Raw genomic sequence first — 22,444 nt, 5'->3', positions numbered from 1 at the left:
ATTCTACGTCACGATATCATATGTCACGTTATTTAAATCATCTCATGTCATTATTTTTTAATTAAAAAATTAGAGTGGTGGACTAAAATTGTCTACTTTTAAATTAGAGAGGATAAAACTACAATTAAACCTAATTTTTTAATTTTTTTGAAAAAGGGAAGAAAATAACACCATTATGTATAGATTTGAATGAAACATTCACAATTGATCAAATTTTTTAGTCACGAGAAGCCGTCATATCATGGACAAGAGATGTTGACCGACATAATCGAGTAATTGTTATCATTACTCGATTTCACAAGGGATGTATTATTAGTTTAATGTGTCAACTTCACAACCAATGAGTTACTCTTTCTTCTTTTTTCGACGGTGGCACTCCTATTAGATTGTATATAAGGTCGAACTCAAAAATGTTCTACAATAATTTTCGCTCCTCTATTCCTCACTAAAAAACCAAAACTAAATTAAAAAATGTAAAAAATAAAAAAAAAATTAAAACAAAATTATCAAAATTTTCGATAATTATTTTTCAATACAAAAAATTTCATTTGTGAAATTTTTGGGAGTTAATCTCATCCAATATTTTGAAAAAAAAAATGTTTTACCGAAAATCTCAAAAATGAAATTTCTAATAAGAGAACTTTAGAGACAAAAGTTAATTTTTCCGAATTTGTTTTAGTTTTTTACTGTATACTTAAATGTAGTTTAGTAAATTAAAAGATAAAAAAAAATTAAATAAGGGGTAAAAGTTCAATTGTGAAAGTATAAAATCCAATATTCTCTTTTTGACGAGGGTATTTGGCATCCCTAAGGCCCAATAGCCCATCTTGTGCTAAATTAAGAAAGTTTTTTACTTGTCACTTCACATACTAATAAAATTATTTACTCCTTTTACTATATATAAAAATAAGAAATTACATAATATGAAATTTTCCAAAAAAGAAATTTCAGAAATTTAGATAATTTTAAAATAGAATAGAAAATTTTTGAAATAAAAAATTTCAAAAAAATATTATTATTATGAAACAAAATTTACATTTAAAAAATTTAGATAAAATTCTAAATTTTCGAATCATTCAAACTTTCGTCATTTTTAAAAGTTTTAAAATGTAAAATTATGTTTTGAAAATTTAGATTTCAAAACTTTTGAAAAAATCATATTTTGAATTTTTGAAAGTTTTGAAATTTTTGTTAAAGGTAGCTTCAAAAATTTTAAATTAATTCAAACTTACAATTTTTTTTGATTAATTTGAAACATTAAAAATGTAATGTCCAATTTTTAAAAAAATATTTGAAGTTTTGAACAATACGAAATTTCCGAAATAGAAAAATTAATTAATATTTTCAAAATATAAAATTTTAGAATAAAAAATTATCAAAAAAAAAAATTACAAAATAAAAATAGGAGATATGAAATATGAAATTTTTTAAATAGGAAAATCCAAAAAAAATATATAATTATTTTGAAACAAAATTTTCATTTCGAAATATAAATTTACGTAAGATATGCACCTGAGCACAATTGGTCTGCTCATGAGGAAGCTTTAAGACAAATCCTATTTTTGCCAAGATATGTAAGGCTTTTGTGAGAGAGTCTGCTTTAGTTGGAGACAACCAAGCTAAACATGGAATCCTTTTGGGAGATGTCTTTGAAGCTGGATTCCTTATTGGATTAGAAACAAACAGGTTAGATTAACCCTCGCATTGCAAGCTATTAGTCTTGTTTTCAATCTTTTAAATTGGCCATGTATGTGAGGAAATTTTGCAGGCCAAACTATGATGAAGGGTTGGATAAACTTGGTTTATGATTGGATTGACGATGAGTTTGACAGAATCACAGTAACATTGTGATTTTGGCAAAAAACTGTACTTTGTAGCTTTGCATTGCAAGCTATTAGTCTTGTTTTCAATCTTTTAAATTGGTCATGTATGTGAGAAAATTTTGCAAGCCAAACTATGATGAAGGGTTGGATAAACTTGGTTTATGATTGGATTGACGATGAGTTTGACAGAATCACAGTGACATTGTGATTTTGGCAAAAAACTGTACTTTGTGGCTTCAACATAACCACGGTATCACCGTAATTTTGTCAAACTCACTTTGTAGCTCTAACATAACTACGGTATACACTATTTGAATTGATTTCGCTGTTTCCAAACGTGATTAGTTGTTGTCATGTTAGTTAAAAAGACCATTCTTCATTGTTCCACATGGCACTTTAATTGTAGGAAATCTTTGATTATATTGTTTTGCATGATCTTTTAGTTCAACGAATGTTGGATGATGAAAGTTCTATAAAGTATAAACCATGTTATCTTATTCTGAAACATAAGATCTCCTTAGTTAGGTGTTTAAATGCATAAACAAATAAAAAATGAGGAAACTATAAATATTATGTAGATTCTCAAGCTCATAATGCATGATTTTGTTTGTGTTTACTTGAGTTTGCATAAATGAAATTCGTCAACCAGTGAACTATGGTTGAATTATTTTCTTGTGAAGTTGGATCAAGTAGGTTTATTAACTATCTTCATTATTACTGCAACAATCTGTAACATTATATCAAGATGGGTGATCAACATGAGACAGTAGATTTGTTTTTTTCTCCTCCTCCAATTATCCCGAACATGACTACTATGTTATCACCTAGAACTAGAGGTCGTAAAAACCAATCTTTTGTTTGGAATGATTTCACAATAGATCATAACTTGGATGGGACATTTATTTGCAACCATTGTAGCAAGAAGCTCAAGTGTGATAATGGGACGAGTTTGATGATCCAACATTCAAAGGGATGTAAGAAAAACCCCAATAGCGAATTTAACAAGAGGAAGATAACATTTGATGCAATGAACGTTGAAAGTCATACCATTTCTTCCCCTTCAGTGTGTAGGTTTGATCAAGAAAAATTACAGTATTTACTCGTGAAGATGTTTATATGCATGAAATTGCCTTTTCGACAAATGGAGCATCCAGATTTACAAGAATTTGTAAGTGGCTTAAACCCAAAATTCAATCTTATATCACGCATTACACTTACATGCAATAGTTTGTTGTTATGGGATGTAGAAAAGTTAAAATTAAAAAATTATATGTCCCAATACTGCCAAGGTTTGATTGCCGATACGTCTATCCAAAATCTATCTTATATGTGTGTCACTGCTCACTTTGTTGACAATAATTGGAACTACAAAATAAGGTTCTAACATTTTGCCTAGTCCCAAGCCATACGGCAAATGTTATCACAAAATGTGTGCTTGATTGATTGGGGGCTAAATTGTGTTTTGACTGTGACACTTGACAATGTCTCATCAAATGATCTTGGAATCAAACAATTGAAGAAAAGACTAATGTCTTGTAACACCTTAGTTTTTAGTGGAGAGTACATGCATATGCGTTGTTGTGCGCACATCTTAAATATCATTGTTAGTGAGGGGTTGAGTGATTTGGACATGTCAATTTTAAGAACTCATGTTGTTGTGAAATATGTTACGTCTTCTCCTCTTAGGTTTGCGAAATTTAAAGCTAGAACGGTCAAACTCTAAATACAAAGGTCTTGTTTGCCTTGATGTGGAAACTAGGTGGAACTCAATATATTCAATGTTAGACTTGACTTTGAAGCATCAAAAGGTATTTGAAGTGCTTGATATTCATGATCATACGTATTCTGAGGGACTACTTAAGGGGAAGGGAAAAGGTGTGCCTACCAGTGTAGATTGGGTGAAAGCACAATCAATTATACAATTTTTTAAAATGTTTTACGATGTCACCTTATGAATATTTGGTTCCTCCTATGTTGCCTCTAATATGTATATGTTAGAGGTTTTTGGAATAGGTGAAAAGATACTTAAAATGTGCAATTCCAATGATATATGCTTAAAAGTAATGGCTGATAAGATGAAAATAAATTATGAGAAACATTGGGGAAAATATGAAAATTTGAACAAGTAGTTGTTGATTTCTTCTGTCTTAGAATCCAAGAACAAATTAAAGTTTTTCAATTAGTTGATCACTCTGAACTTTAAATCATTGGATGCAACCAAATTAAAAAGATTATTGAAAACCCGTTTGGATGAACTAATTGTGGAGTATAGTGGTGTTGGAGAAGGGTTATAATAGATTTTTATAGTTATAATAGATTCTTATTGAGCATCGGTTCGTCCTCTACTAAAAAGTCTGATTTGGAAAAGTACTTGGAAGAATTTTGAGAAAGTCGGTCATCTACCAACTTTGGTGTTTTAAACTGGTAGAGTGGTCATCTATCAACTTTGGTGTTTTAAACTGATGGAGATAAACTCAAGTCATTTTCCAATTTTTACAAAGATAGTCAAAGACTTGCTTGCCATACCTATGTACTGAGTCTACTATTAGTACCGGAGAACGAGTAATTGGTGAATATTGTAGTTGTCTCACATTGTTAAATTATAATTTAATAAGTAACGATTTTATTTAACTTTTTGCATAAATAACTTGATAAATTCGGTTCATGTTGCTCTTGGTGAAGATTGAGAAGTATTTGACTTTATTTTATACTTTTTAGCTTTTCTAAGGTTAGACTATATATGACTATTTGATTTGAAACCTTCGTCAATTTTTTATAAATAGCTAATTATTAAACTATGAATAAATATATATTTTTTTAAATAAATATTAAAAAAAAACAATTTTAACCGATTTTAAAAGAAAAACGATTTTAAAATTGAATTTTTCGAAACCAGTTGCATAATTAAAAACCAATTATTTAACCATAATCAGTTTTACAATCGGTTTTATAACCGATTTTAAACCAAATAATAGATCTGGTTATAAATTTAAATCTATATATTGGGTTTTAAAATGGATATAGTTTGAATTTGAAAACTCAAATTATAAATCTAAATCCAAGTAGAAAACTCAAATTATACATATTGAATTTGAAGAGATAACCAATTGTGTTGCCCAAATAAAACGGTTAAAAATATAGTCATACAAATGTTCAGAATGATACTGTACCCTAGATGGCTAAACAAAAAGAAAATATTAGATTAAACATTTACATGATCGACCAAAAGCAGCATTAAAAAGCTTTGTTGGTGCAATAATGTTTAGAACTACTATTCACATCTCAAAATTGATATGATTTCTTTCCCTTTCGAGCTTCCCATAATCGCAAAAAGATAAACCTGAAATTTATAGAGTAAGTCAATAAACCTCTTCTACTAAGATACAACACTTCCTCTCCACCACTAGTCAAATGCGGCACAAATTTCTCAGCTGTTTCGAACAATGAAACCAGGTTACGTTAAATTCTATACAATGCTGTCAATTTGTATGGGTAAATATCACACATAGTAGCAACTAAAACTGTTGATACAAACCTCTGACACAATAATTGCATGCACAACAATATGTTCTCTACCAGTCACTGTTGTCTTGGGTTTTTTGGGGCAGACTTACATGCTATAAAGCTCTACATGGAAATATAATTATATAGAATGACAAGTAGGCCATAATAGAGTTTTTAGCAAGATAAAAAATATTGGTACCGAGCTTTTAGGATGCAGGATTTCAGTATAAGTTGCGCAACACGACATGAAATCTTATTCTCCTCAAAAATTACTATAAGTTAGTATTAGAAAAGGTATTTGTGCAACAGCCATAAAACTTCACATATATGCGTGCCATGTGCATCATCAAAAATCGAACGTATAGTCTAACCTTAAGACGGGCCCTTGAAACAAGCATGCAGAGATGAAGGAGAAGTGGTTTGAGTGGGTCCTAACATGGACTTGGATTACCAATTGGCCCTCACTCCTCAGCCCTCGCTAACTGCACTAGTTGGATTGTGCTTCAACAAAATTGCATTGCTTCGATAGAACCTGCTATCAAAATTGTCATTATCTGATGTATGATAAATTTTTGTAGATAGGAATATACTGTAAATATGTAATGCAGTTTATCCCATAGGCCGACTTGAGAGTCAACTATTCAACTACTAACTATAAACAAACCAGGGAGGAGAAAGGCCATGAAACAGCAAAACACTTTCAACACAGTCAGTCATCCAAGATCACAAAATCAGAAGATGTCAACAAAGAAAGTCTCATAGCATCGTCCTATAATTTTACTTTCAATCATACTTCACAAGCATTGCACCGTGATGGTATATTGTGGCAGAATTTGAGCAGAACACCATCAAAGGTTCATGACATGACTGCTTGGTTATGGCAGCTACTATGTCCACGGTAGTATGCCATCATGTACACGGTAATCTCCAAGATGTTAAAAACAAAAAAACTAAACCCAAGTCCTGATCTGCCTCACACCCAGCTCTCTCAGTTTTCACAAGTCTCAGTTCGTAACCACCACTATGCTTTCACATTAACCCACTATCTATCACCTATCTCACCCAACACAAAAGTGAAAAAGTCCCGGACAGTTAATTCTCTTCATTCTGGAAGATACCATAAAGACATAAACCACAAGACTTCCTCTGTCAAGAATACCCAAACTATGAATCACCTTGGAAACCTCATTTTTGTGTGCACTACCCATATCTTTCTTTCATGACACTCTGTCTTCCGCTATTTTGCAACTCGCCACACTTTAAGCCTTTAACCCACCACCCATGCCTTCAATACAGACCCCATCACCCAGAATGTCCGGCCTATGTAACATGTTCCCTATTTTCTTTTCCTGCTATATTTACGGTTTTTGTAAATGTCCAGTGATTTTTCGTCATTTCTATAGAATATACTAGATCAAGTTTTGCGAAACTTTCATTAAGTTTTATGTGCCCAAAAATGTTTCAATTAGGTTTATTTTTCCTAACATCAGTTGTTAGATTTTTCTTATTCCCTTGCTATATATTTTGAAGTTTTTTATTATGGCGGTCATGAGTCCACCATCATATTCCATAATGCCATTGAAGGTTTTTGGCTTGCGCCATCATGCATTACTAAGCAAAGCAACACCGATAGCTCAGATTAAGGGTTTACAGCTGTACAAGATGAAAATTAAAAGAAAATACCATAAAATGTGATTCTTTGCCAAAACTAACTAGACTATTAATTATTGATATTTGAAAGTAGAGCATTACACATTAATTATATATATATATATATATATATATATATATAAAGTCGAATACTGAGCCTTTTTTTTCTTTTCAGTTTAAAACGTGAGTTTCACAACTAAAGATTGCCGTCTACCATTGTCTTCCCTTAAAACAGAAAGAAATAGGCAAAAATGAAACAGTAAATGTTAACTAAAATATCAACCCAATAAATCTACAGTCAATAGAAATACAATTTCAAAAGACTGATGCAAGAAAATTGTACCTTCCTAGAATATATACACGTGGAAGTTTAAATAACCCGTGTGTCACCGCAGCATATTTCGCCACTTGTCCTTCAGATCAACCTTAAATATTAAAAATAGAAGTGTTATTAAAGGCACAAGTCCAGAAAGAAACAACACAGTTTTTGGTGCATAGATTGCATACTCCACTTCTATATTCAAATATGTTACTGTAAAAGTCTCTGATTGTCCTCCAGTTTCCTTCTCCAAACCTGCATAAGAAACATAGCGAATGACAACATGGAATCATAACATATGAAACTAGCACAAAATTAACTTTTCACTTCAAGTCTCTTTTGTCGATTGCGGCGGGATAGCACGCGATAGCGAAATCGCGGTGCGCCGGACGTCGCATCTGGCCATGCAACGCCGTCAACAGTTGCGGCGAACTCGCGCCCAACAAGTATCCGTGACCCGCGACTGTGTTTTTACAGGTTTTTTTTTTTAATTTCATTAAGAGTATTTGAGTCTTTTCGCACCTAAATCCCTATTATTTTTTATTTCTTGACCTTTCTTCTTCTTCTCCTCTAGTGAACAGTGAATGACCACGACCTTCTCGTTCTTCTTTCTCTGTTTTTGTTCTTCCCATTGTTTCTTATTCAGTTCTTCTTCTTGTTTTTTCTTCTTCCTCTGTCTTTCACTGTTTTCCACTGTTTTTTCTTCTTCCTCTGTTTTTCTGTTTTGTTACTTCTTCTCGTTACTTCTTCATGTGTTTCTGTTTCTCTGTTTTGTTTTCCCCTCTGTTTTGTTACTAATGGAGATGAGGAGGTGGAAGAAGAAGAGTTTGGATCAAGTGATGAACAAGATAATGTTGATGTGGTTGAAATTACAAGTGAAGATGAGGAAGATAATTTTGCATGATTTTGATTGTTTTTTAGTTTGAGTAGAACTTGATTACTAACTTAATTTTGATTACTATTAGATCTTGATTTTGATGTTAGATTTTGGTTATGAAATATGAAGTATGATTACTCCTTTATTTTTGTGTATTTTATTTTTGCTATTTTTTAGTATTTTGGTCTACTGTTTGTATTTTATGTTTAGCTTATATATTGTTTTTTGGTCTTCGCAATAGGTCATCCCGCTATCGCATTTTCGGGGTTGGGCACTCCGCGCCGCCATCCGTGACTGACAACATAGCTTCAAGTATGATTTGCATCCATGACAGTTCACTAGGAAATTTATGGTTTGACTAGTTTCGAAAAAAGGTAAGAAAAGAAAAACATACATTTTTACACCAGCCCTTAGTGTCTCTTCTTCCAACGAAGTCCATCTCCTTTTCTTCCTTCTTGGTTGACTTTCATGCGGTAAGTTCTCTATTGAATCATTCCACTGCAAAAAGAAGGAAATAACTAATGTGCCAATAGATAGTACATTACATACAAATGGAAACGTAGTAAACACCACAATAATGAACAACCAAAAGAAACCACCAAAACAAGAGACTCTTAACCATCTAATTAATAAAAAAGAACAACACTTAGAGGGTGAACATCTGCGGAATCCACAGGCCACTGCATCTGGTGGTGGCATGGTTTTCAATTGTGGTTCAGCACATTGCAGTTATGGCAGCTTCCATAACCGCTCACAACTGCAATCAGTCACTAATGCATTGATGGCATTTTCTCGTAATGGTTCAAAATTTTAGTAACTGCAGAAGCATTTAAAACTATCGGTGGTGGTACTTTTTTTTAAAGAAGATCTTCCTCCAAAAGACAGCAAGCATTTTGTGATGAAAAAATATGTCTTACAAGATGTCATTCTTTAGTCCCTTACTGAGAACAGAGGAATATAATTAAGAATCTACCCCTATATTAGCACAGATAATTACATAGATTATTACCTCGGAAGCACGAGCAGAACTTGCCTGTTCCATTAAGTTGGGGCGATGGCTATTACTACAATGAGCAACAGACTTCTTTTCAAGTTTGGCATCTTTAGGCTGATAAAGTACAACAATCTTACATGCATTTGAATCTGGTACATCTACACGTTGACTCTGGTTTTCAATGGGTGGCCCAAGATTTATATCTTTTGTTGCCAATTTGGATCTTACAAGTTCAGATGTATGCAACGCATCAGGAAGAGGATCCTTGACCAATGCTTTTAACTCCATAGAACTTGATTTAAGGGATTCCCGAACTTTCTTAACTTCAGCACTAGGTAAGCTATCATATTTACACAACAAATTTGTTGGCCTCACTTCCTCAGCACCAGAGATTTTAACTCCCCTGTGGCATGTTCGAAGTGAAGAGTACTTGCGCTTAGGCTGAAGATTTCCTTTCCGAATTTCTATTAAGAAGACAAATGTGGTAAAGAGAATGTAAATAATAATAAAAAAGGTGCAGGCATAGAAATTTTTGAGCAGTGTCATAACTTGTATCATCTAAACTTATTTTGAATAAATAATGAACAATTATTTCTAACAAACATAGAAACATTGGTCTAAATTTGACATTGATTTTATGTGGCAACAGTCCAGAAATGGGTAGGGGATAAGAAGAGAAACTACATAGTTTTAATCAGTAGTAACAACACCAAAAAAGGTAACAAACAAAGTAAGGAGACCATTTGTGTGCTCATTCACAATTACTACTTTATCAACCAAAACAATCAAATTGCAATTCTTTTGGGTAAACCAAGGTAGTCCTCACACAACTACGAAGATTAATCCCTTGAAGTAACTAGGTAAGAGTCATTTAAGTGGTTGACCTATCTCGACTTATGTTTTTCCATACGCACAAGCCAGCGTTCGGACCCCTGATCAAATGGTTAAAGGGCCCAAGCATCTACCACTTATGTCACACCATGTTGGTAACTAGGTAAGAGTCATTTCTGTGGTTGGCCTATCTCAACATATGTTTTTCCATAGCACAGGCCAGCGATCGGACCCCCGACCAAATAGTTAAAGGACCCAAGCATCTACCACTTGTGTCACACCGCATTGGTGACTGAAGTATAATTATAAATCTATTTTCATTGAGAGGACAAAGTGTGTGACTGAAGTATAACTTCCCACTCTCAAGCACTATAAATACACACATCCTTAAATAAGTATCAATGAATAAATAGCGCATATATTGAGAAAATATTTGCAATAAAAAACAAAGAAACCCTTACAAAACACAAAAGAGAGACTCATATTATGCAGCACAAAAATCCATAGCTAGTTTAATGATTCAAATGCTACTCTCACCACTTATACAATTTTTTAAACCTTTATAGAACATCAACAAAACACTAATGTTTGCAGCCCCTAACACAATTTGATAGCAATAAAATAAAATATAAATCAAATCCCTGACATCAAAACATACAAAGCCAACACTCAAAGATCAAAACACAAAAATCAAAATTTTCAACACTCCAAGTATTGTTTTAAAGAAATTGAAACCAAAAATAAAATAAAAAATACACCTTTATCTCCCTTTAAAGAATCACACCCACCCACTTCTTGATTTGGGTCTACAGAAGTACCAACTCTCTCTTCCAATTGCTCATCGCCAAGATTTTCACTCACCTCAGCCACATCATCGTCACTATCATCAACAACATTATCATTATCATTCTTATCATCACCGTCACCAACATAGTACATTTTCTCCTTTCCCAAATCATCACGCTTCCTCAGCATTTCACCACCCGAAGCAATTTCACAAACACCTTCAGGGCGCGAATCTTTTGCCTTAGAAAAGGACGCCATCGAATCGAGAAACGAAGGTCCCATCAATCCCCAAGCTTCCTTCAAATACCGTTTCACTTCATTCATCGCATCTCTCCTTGTGTTCAAACCCACAAGCCTCTCCGAAACCCTAACATCCCAAAGCGCAGCTTCAATATCTTCCGCCCACTGTATCAACTCATCGGAAAAAATCCCACTCCGACGTTCCAACGCCGACAATTTCACCACACGGCCACGCCATATCCGACGAACAGCGGAAAAATACTCGCCGGAAGGATCTTCAGGAGATGAGATGAGATATTTAACGGTGGAATCAACGGCAACGGCGCAATAAGCGCTACGCATTGCATCGGGAACAGGAACGGCGTCGTTGCAGTGAAGCTCCTCGAGTTGTTCAAGGATATGGAGAGACATTTCGGAGAGGGAGGCTTTGAGGTGTTGAGTTTGGAGAATGCGGAGGAGGAGGGTTTTCTTGAGGCGTGAATCGGCGGCGGAGACTGGAAGAACGGTTAGGGTTTTTTGGATGAGTGAATCGGGTACGGAGCTTCGAAGGAGGAATTCCATTACCCAATTTGATATGTCTTTGTCCATTTTTTTTCATTTGAGATTTTGGAATTTTGTGATTTGTATCATCAATTTGGGATTTGGGGAAGAACTTGTTTGGTTTAGTTGTCAATCATTCAAAAGTTGTAATGCGAGGAATACTCTACCGTTTTATTTTGGAATCGTTATGTCAAATTCTATTTTGATTTTTAGGTTTAAATATAATTTTGTTTTGATTCTTTATTTTTTTTAATTAATTGTAGTTTTTATATTTTATAAATAATATATTTTTATATTTGTTATTTATCATAATTATAATAAAAATTATAAAAAGATTTGGTAATTGAAATCCCTTCTGACAAGTGTACTCATTATAACTTTTTTTTAAAAGAACATTTATATACTTACACTTCTTGCATACTTATGAAAGTTCTCTATATTTTTTATCACATCTTTTTATCACATCTTGTTAAGTATTTTTTATCACATCTTGTTAAGGTTGGAGTCTTAAAGACATTGTATCCCGTCTAACAATTTTGTTATTTGTTAATAGAATCAGGCCGTACCAATAAAACAAATCATGTTTTTCTTAGTTAAGGTTAATGATTTAATATTAATATTAATTGATATACAAACTAAAAAAGTTTTACACAATCAATTTATAATTTTTTTCGATTGTGGACACGTTCTACACTAAAATAAATTGGGATATCTTAGAGCATATTTGATTGAGTTTTTATTTTTTTTTCAGTTTTGTAAAAGTGTTTTATAAATCAATTTTAGAAAATTATTCTTGAGAACATAAATAAAATTTGTTTAATAATCTAATTTTTAAAAATTGTTTTACAGATTAAAAATAAAAAAGTTATTTGGTAAATTTTTTTTTAAAATATCATTAGTAAATTTTCTTTAATTAGACATTTTTAAGATCATAAAATAAATTAATAAAATGTCTATTCTTAACAAAAGATGTACTAAAAATAAAATTAGAAAATACAAAAAAAGAATTCTTAAACACTAATCTATCTAATAAATATTAATATTATTAGGTTGAACGTATTATTTCGTAGATAAAAGAAAAAATACAATAAAAGATATGCAAGCTCCTAAACCCTACACTCTACCAATCCCAAGATAAAAACATTATATCTTATTTACAAACCAATGGATTAGTCCACCATTGACATAACTGGAACCTAAAGTTATTATTATCCTTAACTTTTAGCCACCACCAAGACAAAATCTTAATTCAATCCACAATCATACCCAAATCAAAAACATTATTTTAAAAAATAATAAGATTTAGAGAGTCAAATAGATCAAACGCATTCAATTCAAACTACCATAAATCTTTCTTTAATTTGTTTCCTTTACGATGCTAAACCAGAAATAAGCATAACATGATGTTGAATCTGCTAGGAGGAATCAAAGTTGAACCTAGAGGTGTAAAAATTAATTTTATCATAATTGGATGTTATTGATCATAAATGATATTATCTAATACAATTTTGACTCTTAAACTTATTATTCAATTCATTGTATCTAAAACATAAATCATTTTATATTCAACTTATTTTTAACAAAAATCAATTTTATAAAATTAATTTATTTAAAATCAATTTAATCACTATTAAACCAAACAGATCCTAAATTTTGTTATAGAAAAACATTTATCATAAGAAACTTTAAAAAAACTCACGAACACTCCTAACAACACAGCAATACACACATGAGGGCTTCCAAACTAAATCAATAACTTGTACATACCGAAATAAATTAAGGTGTGATTTTGGCGATCGAATTAATTATAATTGACTCTTTTACTCTCCTACATTTATTGTAGTCTAGATACAATTTTAATTGTCATATCTAAATCAATCGACTCAAAAATAATAAACTTTATTTTTTATTTTAAAATACTTAATTTTTGGGTAGTATAATCTTGATCAGATAGTTATTCATGTCCGACTACATAATTAAAGGGATATTGATTTTAGTAAATACAAATTTTTATTTTGAGAGGGAGCTAGAGATTATGGGAGGTGTGTAAAAGCATTACAAAATAGAGAAGAAAAAGATCCATTTATTTACATTAATGCCATTATTTCTTCGCATATTCTCAAAACACCAAATTTGAAATGAAAATATTTAGGATTTATTTGATTGTGTTTTACTTTTTAATTTTTGAAAATTATTTTATAAATAAATTTTAGAAAATTGTTTTTAAAAAGAAAATTTAAAAAAAAATCTGTTTGGCAACTCCAACTTTAAAAACAGTTTTTGACTAGAGAGTTAAATAAATTGAAAAATGAAAAGTAAAACATCATTTATATGTTTTGCTTTTTTAATTTTAAAAAGTATAATATTAAAAATAGTTTTACAAAACAGTTTTTAAAAACAAGTAATCCAAATAAATTTTTTAGGTTTTAAATTTTGAAATACTAAAATATTTTTAGAATGTGAATCAAACAAGCCCTTAAAAAAATGTTTCCGTTTTTTTATTTTTAAATACAAAAACCGATAACATTTTTTGAGTACTATTGAATATACAAAGCCATATCAAACAGGTTTTTAGTTTTAAATTTTTAAAAATCTAAAATGCACTTTTTGAAAATCACATCAAACACGCCTTGATCTAAATCAAAATTTATCATCAGATTTTTTAAGTGATTTTCATGCAGTGTTAAAGTGAGAGGGACATATGAGTCTCCATATGTTTGGAGGAAAAATTGAAAGAGATAACATCATTGTTTTGTGATTTTGCATACTCATGTTGAAATTGAAGAATATTAAATAAGTTTTATATTATCTGAAATTATAAAATAAGAGAGAAGTAAAAACTATATATCTAAGTCTAGTTATTCATTATAAATCATATCAGTCAAAAATACTTTAAACTTTTAAATTTATATTTGATTTATTTTTTTTCTACTATTGTATTAGAGTGTTGTAGATGTAGTATAAATATTTGTTTTGGAGAATCTGAGTGTTATCTGATTGTGTCATCAGATAACACTTGTAGTTTTTTCTTCGAAGTTAAAGTTTTCACATTATTTTCTTATATTGTGATTGTTATTTAAATTTATCTATTTATTTATTTTTCCAACACCTTAGACTCAATTTCATAATTAACAATGTCATTCTAAAAGCTAAACCCAAAATTAAAATATTCAACTGAAAATGAAATAGGAAAAACATCATATACCAATAAACATCATAGTAGAATTTTGTAGGTTTGTTACATTGTTTTTTTTTTCCTAGAGAATCTTCAACTTCTTCATTGTTTTTTCTCCTTTTTTTTTGTTTTCTATATTCTTCATATATCTTTTTTCCCCCTATATTTATAGTTATCCAAAGTCAAATGTTGTTGTTTATCGGTAATATATTAGTTTAATGAGTTTGTGGCCCCTCTAAATTTTTCGCAGAAAGTGATCAGTTTTTATATTTAGTTTATTTTGTTGTGGTGGAAATTTTGGAAATTTAAGAGAAAACAAAAATGAGTATTCTAATAGAATAGGAAGACGTGTAGACTACATTTTATATATTTTTTGCTATTAAAAATTGCCTAGATTCTTTATATGGAGAATTAAAATAAAGTTATAATATTGGTTTAAGAGAGAGGGAGATATGAGATGTAACAAATGATGATAGTTTTTTTTGTTTGTTTGTAGATAAGACCCATAATTCAATTTATAACCTTATCAAAAATAAATTAAAGGTGTTAAGAATGAAGGAATCTACACTATCTCCTCTCATAATTGGTTGATACAAGGACATAAAATCTATATTATGTCAAACAACACCATGAATTGTCATAAAATCTTGTCATGAAGAAGAGTAAAAGAATGAGTCAAGTCACTATTTTTATACACGAGGTTGCATTTCACTTACTATATATTGTCTCATAAAATGAATACTTATTTGGTCGCAAATAAAACTAACAAACAATATAACTTCTATAAATTCTAATTTAATTAAATAATTCAACTAAAATAAATCAAGCAAGACAATAATATCACTGTAAGTCACACATAACAAAATAAAACAAACATATCTAACATATTAATTTCATGAGTATCAAAACTAATCAAATAAAAAATGCATAATAGTCCATTTAAGAAATAATCACGTCATAAATCGTCTCCATGTAATTGTCACGCCAAAACAATTAAATAAAAATAAAAGTTATAATTATTTATGTAAAATTGTGTAACACCCCAAAATTTTCATATATATTATATATGTATCTTTTTAGTAATTGCTATTATTAAATTAATAATTATTCTATGTGTAAATAAATTAAATTAAATTTTATCACACTCTATTCTACCTAAATAATTGTAATCTACATTTTTATTTAATTGTTTTGACGTGACAATTACATGAGGACTATTTATGATGTCATTATTTCATAAATGGACATTTTTTATTTGATTAGTTTCGATAATCATGAAATTGATGTGTTAGATATGTTTGTTTTATTTTGTTATGTGTGATTGATATTTTTGTCTTGCTTGATTTATTTTAGTTGATAAAATATTAGTTCAATTATTTAATTAAATTAGAATTTATATGTTATATTGTTTGTTAGTTTTATTTGCGATCAAATAAGTATTAATTTTAGGAAATATTATAGAGTTAGTGAAACCAACCTTTATGTATAAGTGTTTTGAAAATATTTTTGGTTCATCCTATAAAAAAAAAATTATTGAGTGGCTCATTCTTTTACTCTCCTTTATGGCAAGATTTTATGACAATTCATGGTGTTTTCTTGACATAATGTGCATTAATTCATTTTAAACACCTTTAAATTATTTTTTAAAGGAAGATTATAAATTTAACTATAAGTTTTTAATAGGACACAAAAAGACTATTGTCCTTTTTGTGTCTCATGCATTCATCTCGTTTAAACTAAAATTATAATTTTATTATAATTGTCTACAAAAATAATTCTATGAAATTTTTGGTTTCGTAACTATTAGATAAAAAAATTAAAAGGGTGATGTGACAATCTCTAATTTATTTATTTATTTATTTATTTATTTATTTAAAATTAGTGTGTGACACCCTTCAATATATGGCGAACTCTATTAGTTAATCCAAATTAACCCATACATATAAATACACAATTTCAATTGGCTTTGTAACAACCTAATAAAATTAAAGAAATAGTAATTATTGGTAGTATAATGTTGAAATTAAGTGCACTTCAAATTTTAGACAATAAATCAATGGTAATAGTGCAACGTAAATAGCTTATATGTTCATACATTTCCATTAGGCATCTTGTTGTCACACCTATTTGTCATTCGTACACTCTCAAAATAATTTTCTGAGTCGTAAATTCTAATATCTATCGGTGTTGAATTCATTACTGCCCCATGAGCTATTTCTCGTGCAAATTTAGAGGTGTTAAGAAAGAAAGCGCCTAAGGTAAGGGCTTTTCCCCATGCAATGTTAGGCTAGATATTAAATTAATAGTTTGTAAGATATTGATATAAAACTTGTTGTCTTAAAAGAAAAATATTGATTTTTAATTGCCTTAAAGAATTTAACTATAATATTTTATTTTTATGAGTAATATGTTTGCTTTGATAAACTTAATTATAAATTTCGATTTTTATTATTATAACATGAGTAATATGTTTGATGTCATATATTTGATGTAAAGTTATTATTTGTGTGTTGTTTATGTGTACTTAATTATAAAGCTATGATTTTTATTATGATCTCATGAGTAATATTTTTTTAGGATGTCTTTAATTTAAAGTTTCGATTTTTGTGCTATTTCATTTCAAAGTATCTTTGTAGTTGTCTAAGTGGCTGGTGATTTGAGTTTTAAATAATGTTATCTTTGTGGTTGCCTAAGTGGCTGGTGATTTGTGTGATTATCTAAGTGAGTGGTGACATGTATCTTTAAGCATCATTATCATTTCATAACATATCATATGCATCTTTTTGGACGCCTCTGTGGCTGGTTTAATTTTTCCCCATTAGTATGGGTGACTTCTGTGTGGACGCATGTGTGGCTGGTTATATCCGAATCATATATATTTAGGAGCATGCATAACTTGCATATATTCTATTGTTATTTTTATTTTGATCTAATTATTTGCTCTACGGTTGCTACTTGATTTATTTAGATACATTTTATGATTTTTAATACATCTTTGAAAACTATTAAAGAACCAATTTCTTTAAATCTTTTATGACGAAAGGATTTTATATTCATATTTTATGGTTGTTAATTTATTATTTAGTTTAACTTTGTTGTGGGATGAACTGACCCCTTACACCAATATTTAGGTACTAATGATCTCAAAAGTTGTATGAATGATGTTTGATTGGTGCACGTGCGTGGGAAAATGAGACATTTACTTTAAAAATAATATTTTGTATTACTAAAAATTTTGTCGTACATTGTAAAGTTATTTACTTTTTATTATTAACTTTTAACAGAAATGCGGAAGTGAGATTTCATTTGGAGGTAAATAATTGAATGTAATTAATTTCAGTCAACCTTCCTTATTTTGAATTTCACTTAAAGAGACTTTATTTTATTTTGGAGCATAAATAAATATTGATCTAATAACTGGAATATTAATTTTGCAAATAAATGAATAAATAATATTTTAGTCAATTGCATTACATTCTTTTACAAAAAAAAATATCAAGTCATTTTCTGACGCATCTTCAAATTATTACATGATGAACTACTTCTAAAAAAAATTATAGTTATTTCTAAAAGAAAACTAATATTTTTAAGTAATTTTTGGATCAAAAAAATTTGGGGAGTTACAAATTGACTGTGATAAAATTTTATTTAATTTATTTACACATAGAATAATTATTAATTAAATAATAAATCATAACAATTGCTAAAAAGACACATATATAATATATATGAAAATATTAGGGTGTTAGACTCTAATCCTTGTGCGCTATTACTTTTGATGTTTTGCTTAAGCTTTCTTGAGACATGTTTTCCTCGCATCAACAATGACCTTTACTTTTTAAGACTCGTTTTCTTCGTGTCATAAGCCAATTACATATTTTGCAAAGTTCTCCTTTTGGCTAGATATTCAACAGTTTCTTCATTTGATTTTGGACAATAGCTATTGGAGAATTGGTAATGGTAGTTCAATTAATTTTTGGTTTGATAATTGGCTAGTTAGACTCTTGGGGATAGACTTGGATTATCAACTCGTTTTGTTCATTCCATACAATATATTGTTGCAGATTTTTTAGCCGATCACTTTTGTGATATTCATTCATGTTTTGCTCGTTCATTTCCTAATACTACTAAGGTGCATCAAATTACTACTCCGGATTGCAATGACCATTTGATTTGGAGTATCACATATCCTGAAATTTATCCTTTAAGGATGCTTACCAAACTTAATTGGGGTAAAAAGATATCGAGTGTTGTAACTCCTCTTTCAAAATATTTTTTTGTTTGGTGTCTTTTCATAACAAGATGCCTACAAATGATCGCTTATGGAATCAGGGGTGTGCGGTGGACTCACATTACCGGCTCTGCTCCCATGCTTATGAAGGCAACACATGTGTTGACAGACTTGCTAACACTGGTTTTTACACTCGATGTTTTACTTGGTGATATTTGTTGATGCGCTGTTTTGGAATGACTTTTACCGCAATTGGTATAATCTTCCTTTTTTTTTTTTTCGTTTTACTTAAGCATGTCATTTGTGTATACGTAGTATTCTTTTTTTCTTCACCTTAGTTTTATCCCTTTAGGTTTTCTAAGTAAAGTTTTAATGAGGTAGTGTTTATTGGGTTTTTGCCTAGTCCCCAAGCTTTTAATTTTAATTTTTATTCATACAAAAAAAGATGAATACTTCTATAACTTTAAAAGTAGTTATAATTTAAGTCAAACATTTTTCATAATCAAAAGGTTACGATTGATCGACATTGTAAAAAAATTATACAACTAAAAATGTATATAAATGAAATCAAATAAAAAAAATTAAAAGAGTCTTCAATATAATTTTTTTTGTCATGTAGTTTAACGGCTAAACTCACATACCTTCTATAAGAAAAAGCAGATAATCTCAATTTTGAATCCAAACCCTAACATATATATCAATGATCTTAGAGCTGAACTGTATTTATTGTTAGATTAATTATTTAATTAATCAATTATGGATTGACAATAATCAATTATTATTAATTAAATGATGATTAATTAGTATTTAAGCACTGAATTATGTGTTGGGATATAGTTAGGGCTGTGCAAAAAATCTGGTTATGAGACCAACATCCAAAATCGGATCCAAATCCATTTTAAATATTCAGTTAAAATAATATGGTTATAATCCAGTTTATTTATCAACCGGTTGGATATCAACTTATGTTTTATATTTAGATTTAGTTTTTATCCACTTAACTCCCAAAAACTCTAAATCCCCAAAATTACAACAAAAAAAAAACTATTCTGCTTTTGCCATCACCCCACCGACCTTCCACCTTTCGACAACGTTTTCTGATAATTTATTACTAACTTCATTGAAATATTACTAACTTCATTTAATCAGTTGCTTATTACTAACCAACCATATTGTATGATAACTAGTTAATTAATTAAGATATTTAATATTTATTGAGGAAGACTAAAATATGATAGACTAAATATTTTAAATATAATTTTTTTAAATTATTGATTTTTAAAGGATGATTTTTTTTCTTCAAAATGTTACATTAATATGTTATGTTGGAAATGATATTGAGATTTAGATATTGCTCAAACTTAACTTAATTATAAATGTTCAAGAAAAAATTAATATATTAAATCCATTAGATATTTTAAATTTACTAAATCTTGTGGTAGTGGTGTCCATTTCGGTCTTGAAAGCAAACTTTCAAGTATTTGTATTTTCTACGATTTTATTATGGTGCAGTAATTGTTAAATTTGATCGAATAAATTTTCAAGTTTTTGTATTTTCTACGGTTATAGTAATAAACAATTTATTGAACTAATATGAATCAAAATCGGTGGTCTTAATGAAGTTAATAATAAATCAATTTCAATCACAAATTATTATAAGCAATTGAACATGTTCAATTTTAATCACAAAAGAAAACAATTGTATGGTTGATGTATATTTTTTTATTGAACTTTCATTTTGTAAAAATAATCGATTTTTAAATATGAATAATCAATTTTTTTTATGAATAAATGATTTTTTAAAAAAATAATCAAATTTTAATCGACTTTGAAAAAAATCGATTTTAAAATTGAATTTTTTGAAATGGGTTGCTTAACTAAAAATCGGTTATTTAACCATAATCAATGTTACAATTGCTTTTATAACCGATTTTAAATCAAATAATGAATTTAGTTATAAATCTAAATCCATATATTAGTTTTAAAATAGATATGGTTTGTTTTTTTTAAATCAACCATGCACAACCCTAGATATAGTTGCTCAATGAACTATGATGGGTTGACCCATCTTGTTAAGCACAATGAGAGGTCTATGTCCTCCACTGTTTAGTTATATAATTGTTATCCCATTAGATAGTTAACTCTAACGCTCAATCCTAACAACAATAAGGATAGTTCACAGCTCATATTTTTTTTTTCCGTCTACCTCTCAAATCCTATAAGGTAGTTGTTCTTGAATGTTATTATTATCGTAGATATGTTAAAACTTGTATTTAACATGTTAATTTTCGACACTTATAGAAAAGTCTCCAATTTAACTTTTATTTTACAAAATAAAAACTATTTTCACATATATTTTAGATTTTTGATATACAACCATCAATTTTGATTGATAAAAGTATATTAAATCAGTTTAACTCATTTTTTAAAAGAAAAAATACAACCAATTAAAGATATGTTAATTGATTTAGTTCAATTTTAATGATATTTTCTCCCACGAAGTCCAAGTTCAAATTTATGAAGAATGTTTTATGCATAAATCATATCCATAATATATGTTTGTCATTAATCAATTTATTAAAATAATATATTTTATGATTAAAAAACGTGATTAATTTTCATACACTATCATTCTAAAAAGTTTTATACTATCAACATATCACAGATACTTATTATAGAACTTTAGAACTAGTTATAGTTGAAGTCAAAAAAATTCACTGATATGACAATTATAATTGATTGACAATCTAAATTATTTTTAAACTCACGTTGTAATTAAATTAAACCAAATAAAATATTAAAATTGAATCTCCAAAGTGATTTTTATTTTATAAAATCTAAAATAATAACTTTATTCTTTTTCTTATATTTAACAAGTTCTAATCGGAAAATGGTGTAATAGGTCGATTTAATTTAATTTTTTAGAAAGAAAAAGCCATAATCATTCAAAAATACACAATTTGTTTTGTTCGATTTTTGCAATACCTTATCACGAAATCCAAACAAAACCAAATTGATGAAGAATATTTTATGCACAAATCATATAGTGACAAGTTTAAGTGTCTAGTTTGTTTCCAATCAATCATAGTCGTCAGTGGAGATTAGACGTTGATCCGTCTTTTGCATCGGATAAACATCACTTCTCCCATGAGGAATTACTATATAAAGAATCACACATTCAGAAACAAAGTACAAATTCATTCATTACATCTCACTTCCCCCCAACTCCTAGTGACTTGGTCGTTATAGGGTGTTGCAGGTACTTCCACCAGGAGCAGAGCCATTGTAAACAACCATCGTAACTAGAGGTTGTCTTCATCCGTCTCCAAAGATCCTAAATGAATTAGTTTGTATTATGTCTCATGAATATCTTGTAGATAAAATTTGAAGAATATAATAATTAGTCATTAATTATATAAATTATACACAAGATAAATGTTTTTTTAGTGGTTTGTTAGTTAAGAAATTGCATTT

At 29.3% G+C, this 22,444-nt stretch overlaps 1 protein-coding gene across 3 annotated transcripts; it reads right to left on the bottom strand.

Moving 5' to 3' along the window:
- Nucleotides 1–4,886: 4,886 nt before the first annotated feature.
- Nucleotides 4,887–11,738, bottom strand: LOC101503526 (uncharacterized). 3 transcript variants are annotated; one of them, XM_004500305.4, is made up of 7 exons: nt 10,757–11,738; nt 9,183–9,631; nt 8,568–8,671; nt 7,485–7,551; nt 7,321–7,402; nt 5,699–5,859; nt 4,887–5,163 (listed from the first exon to the last, which is right to left on the bottom strand). In XM_004500305.4, the coding sequence occupies exons 1-5, from the start codon at nt 11,610–11,612 to the stop codon at nt 7,364–7,366; spliced, it is 1,515 nt and encodes a 504-aa protein (XP_004500362.1). In that variant the 5' UTR covers nt 11,613–11,738; the 3' UTR covers nt 4,887–5,163; nt 5,699–5,859; nt 7,321–7,363. The 3 variants fall into 3 exon arrangements, with proteins under 3 accessions (XP_004500362.1, XP_073225129.1, XP_027190658.1); XM_073369028.1 differs by having other exon boundaries at nt 7,490–7,551; XM_027334857.2 differs by having other exon boundaries at nt 9,207–9,631.
- Nucleotides 11,739–22,444: the final 10,706 nt, after the last annotated feature.

The sequence above is a fragment of the Cicer arietinum genome, chromosome 5, assembly GCF_000331145.2.
Source record: "Cicer arietinum cultivar CDC Frontier isolate Library 1 chromosome 5, Cicar.CDCFrontier_v2.0, whole genome shotgun sequence".
NCBI lineage: Eukaryota > Viridiplantae > Streptophyta > Magnoliopsida > Fabales > Fabaceae > Cicer > Cicer arietinum.
Note: the sequence above shows the minus strand (reverse complement) of the source record. Positions and strands in the feature narration are given on the sequence as shown.

What these genes read in the sequence shown, in the direction of transcription:
- LOC101503526 (XM_004500305.4), bottom strand. Translation starts at nt 11,612, where the DNA reads ATGGACAAAGACATATCAAATTGGGTAATGGAATTCCTCCTTCGAAGC. An exon ending in GTTCTGCTCGTGCTTCCGAG is followed by an intron (nt 8,672 to 9,182) that starts GTAATAATCTAT and finishes TTCTTTTTGCAG; the next exon opens with TGGAATGATTCAATAGAGAA. An exon ending in CTAAGGGCTGGTGTAAAAAT is followed by an intron (nt 7,552 to 8,567) that starts GTATGTTTTTCT and finishes TTTCTTATGCAG; the next exon opens with GTTTGGAGAAGGAAACTGGA.